At 61.4% G+C, this 3,891-nt stretch overlaps 1 protein-coding gene across 1 annotated transcript in view; it reads left to right on the forward strand.

Annotated features, from left to right (window-relative positions):
• The window catches only part of IQCA1 (IQ motif containing with AAA domain 1), a 98,407-nt gene that overhangs the window by 18,251 nt on the left and 76,265 nt on the right, over positions 1-3,891 (forward strand). The window contains exon 5 of the mRNA XM_012725163.1: positions 382-453. Coding sequence (XP_012580617.1) covers positions 382-453 — 72 coding nt within the window. The remainder of the gene's footprint in view (positions 1-381; positions 454-3,891) is intronic.

Genomic DNA, 3,891 nt, shown 5'->3' on the forward strand with positions numbered 1-3,891 from the left:
TCAGGGTGGTGCTGCCCGGCGCCTGTGCTGAGTGGGTTTTGCCTTGCTGGCCAGAGGCTCCTTGCCACGTGGGATGCTCTGTCAGAGCTAGCCTGGGGGAGGGGCTGCCTATGCCAGTCTTCCGGTGGAGGCAGCCACAGGGGAGACAGGCCACGGCGCTCGGGCGCTCGTCTCAGGGTCCACAGCGGTCCTCAGCGGGGGCGTGGCATCTGTGGTTTGTCTATACAAACACGGCCTGTGATCCCATCGGGGCCCACGAGTGCCCCCTCTCACCACACGGCCGCTCTGCCGTGCGGGGCGTGGGCGCCAGATGCGAGAAACGACGTGTCAGTGCTGTCTTTATTTTGCTGATGTACTAAGAAGCCACTTCATTCTTTTCAGGTTTGGCGAGGCTTCCACCAGTGTAAGTTAACTGAAAAAGAGCGCGAGAAGGAGATGATATTCCTGGGTATGGTAAGTCCCCTCATGGATACAGTCTGCATCTGCTAAAGGTGATGTAGCACCGGGAAGACACGTCTTCCTTAGAGCATCTTTGGGGAAGAAAGACGACAGTGACCAGCGACTTAGGAGACGGAGTCGCCCTTGTGTGCCGCACGGCACAGAGGTGTGGCCATCTGGGCTGCCCACCCCAGCCCGCGCCTGTGGGGCCAGGCCCCAAGACGCTCCTGCCCGCGCCTGGACACGTGCCTTGGTCAGCGTTGTGGCCGTCAGGATGGGTTTGCGCCGATACCGCGGGTTGGGGATGACGTCACGGAGGCCAGAACTACCAGAAAGGGCATGTTTGGTGGCTATTGCCGCATGGCAGTATTGCCACAAATGTGGCACCTGTCCTGTCCTTGCCGTGGGTCAGTCCTGGGGGTTTAGGTGTGTCCTCTGGTGGGGTCTGGCGGGGCCATCATCGCTGTGTGTGCTGTGGCTGGACCTTGGCTGAGGCTCAGCCGGAGGAAAGTTCTACCTTTGAGCTTATGTGGTTGTGGCAGGATCTGACTCCTTGTGTGCTGTCAGAAGTTTCTGAGTGCTGAGGGGGTTTTTGCCTTGCTGGCCAGAGGCTCCTTGCCACGTGGGATGCTCTGTCAGAGCTAGCCTGAGGGAGGGACTGCCTATGCCAGTCTTCCGGTGGAGGCAGCCACAGGGAAGACAGGCCACGGGAGAGGCAGCCACAGGGAGGCAGCCATAGGGAGGTGGCCACAGGGCAGAGGCCACAGGGGAGACAGGCCACGGGGGAGGTAGTCACAGAGGAGATAGGCCAGAGGGAGGCAGCCACGGGGAAACAGGCCACAGGGACACAGCCACAGGGCAGGCAGGCCACAGGGAAGCAGCCACAGGGGTAGGGGTGACAGGGCAGGCAGCCACAGGGGAGACAGGCCACGAGGGAGGCAGCCACAGGGGAGACAGGCCACCACACTTCCCTGTACGAATTGATTGGGAGTAAGAGAGGCTTACATGAGGGTGCGAGACCAGAGTGGAGGCGATCGGGCTATCTCAGGGTCTTGCACGCCTTCTTTAGGGTCTCGCCACGCCCAGGCCTCCCAGAGGCTGGCCTGTCTGCATCCCAAGTCCCTGTTGAGGGCTGCGTCCCCCTGCTTCCGGGAAGCCTGTGTGTCTTCTCGGAGAAGCGGCCTGCTGCCACCCACCTGGGCCCATCCCCTGTGCAGACTTAGGACGCCCCTTCGCCGCCGCCGTCGCAGCCCTTCAAGCATTTGAAGGCGACTCTTGAGTCACCCTATGGCCACTCTCCACAGCTGCTGACCACTAGAGATGACCCTGCTCCTGGAGGGCCGTGTTTGTCGACCTGCTCAGATTTCATCAAAAGACACTATCGTTCTGAAGAGAAGAGGAAGTGGGGAGGGCCAGAGCACAGGCTCAGGGCACCGGGCCGAGCCGCCTCGCCAGTGCCGCGTCTGAGGCGCAGGGGAGGTCCCAGAGGCGGCACTGTGGGGGGCTGGCGTGTCCTTACCAGGCTGCTCACGCACAGACCCCGGCGAGGCCTACGAAAGCAGCTACAGCCACGGGTACTGCTGAGTCAAAACAGGCAACAGCGCGCAGGACGTGGCAGCAGGTCAGCAGTTACCGGCCAGAGCAGGCTGTCCCGAGGGGTCAGCAGCGAAGCTCACCGGAGGTCAAATGCCCGAATAAACTGATCCCTGCGGCAAGTGCCGGCCAGGTCGGCAAGACCCGCGTTGTGTGGGCTCCCGAGAAGCCGAGGCCAGACGGGGCCAGGTGCACGCGCAGTCCGGAGGGGCGCGTCTGTGGGAGTAAGGCAGGGGCCGCAGGCAGGGCGGCCGGGCCCTCGAGGCGGGGCCACGCAGGAGGCGGAGGGAGCGGCAGGCCCGCGCCTCCGGCCGGTCAGTCCAGCCCGGCCCGAAAGCCTCCCCCGCAAAGGACCTCTGAGAGCGGCGCAGGCAGAGACCGGCCGTGCCCGCTGTCCCGTCCAGGCGTTACAGATCGCCCTCTCCCCCGTCAGTCCCAGCCCTGGGGGGTTCTCTGCAGGGAAAAAGAGACTGTGCACAGCTGACGATACAGCGGTGTCGGGGCTGTCGGCTGCCAGGCGCAGAGGTGGGTGCCCGACGGGAGGGGCCGCGCGGGTCCCAGGGCCGGGGCCCGGCGGGGAAAGTTAGTCGCGCTACACAGTGTCACGTGGGCAGACCGCGGTCCTGCTTTGGCTCTTTTGCTCACGTTTGCATCTTTCCGTAGCCTGTGTTTTGTCTGAAAAATTATAGATAAAATGCAAGTTCAAAAATCATACCAGAGGGCGAAAATGATGAATCTCGATTCAAACACTTCTGGTCACTTAAACTGAACTTTTACAATTTGGGTAACAGTCAACCCACAGTGCATTTCCCCAGTTCTCCACACTCGTTACCAAATATGGATGTCGGTAAGACATGAACTGAGAACTGTGATTTTTCTTTTGTCTTTCTATTTGTTTCAGTAAACATGCTCAGAGAATAATGTAAGAAATGGAGACGAGTGTGACTTATGCCCCTCTTTTGCCGGTGCGCTGGTAACATTTGCGTCACCCTCTTCGCTGTGTGGTCACCCCCTGGCTCCTTCCCTGGCCCCCTCTCCGGGAAGAGAGGCCAGCGGCCGCCGACTGCGGCTCAGAGCGGAGGGTCCTGCCGCGGCTGCCCGTTCCACGAGTGACGGAAAGGCCCAGCGAGGCACGTGTCCGTGAGGCCTTCCCGCATAGACACAGTCCGCCCTCTCTGAGGCCGCGGGCTCCGCAGTGAGCCAAACGCCCTACGCCTGACAGTGCTGGGTGTGGAAAAGGTGGTTCGCTCCCGTCGTCACCGCACCACCGTCATCGAGTCTGACTATTCTAACCGAGAGGTGCGCTACGGCTTGCGCCCTGTCCTGAGCCCCACTGACCGCCCCCCCATGCACGACGGCCTCTCGCCGTCTCCTCTGCACCTGCACCGAACTGAACATTGAAAACTGAGTCATGCTGCTTGAGAAGGGAGACAGCGCTGCGTGCAGACAGGGGAGCGCAGGCTCCGGGCCCCCCCGTGGCTGCACCTGCGTGTACAGTCCCAGCAGGCGCCCCGACTGTTATCGTAAAGAAACACGGTAATGCGCAGCAGAGTAGCTACGTGACTGTGAAACACCTTGATTTTAGCATCCACGTTCTTGATCCCCCTCCAGTCTCTGAATTCCACAAGTAGTTCAGCCTTTATTTCGGGGACTGGAAGCCCCCTGGCATCCAGGCCATCTCTGTCGTGCGCCGTCAGAGCCACTGCGGGGCAACCCTGCCAGATTCTGGGCATTTAGAAGAAAAGGGGCCCTGGCTGGAATGTTGCCTGGCTATAAACAGGAGGAAATCCTCTGCTCCGCTCCCGTGGTGGCATTCAGTCGCGTGTCGCGTGGCTGCCGAGCGAGCTCAGCGTTCTCAGA

Source organism: Condylura cristata, unplaced genomic scaffold (assembly GCF_000260355.1).
Source record: "Condylura cristata isolate star-nosed mole 26May11 unplaced genomic scaffold, ConCri1.0 scaffold00002, whole genome shotgun sequence".
In the NCBI taxonomy this organism is placed as follows: domain Eukaryota; kingdom Metazoa; phylum Chordata; class Mammalia; order Eulipotyphla; family Talpidae; genus Condylura; species Condylura cristata.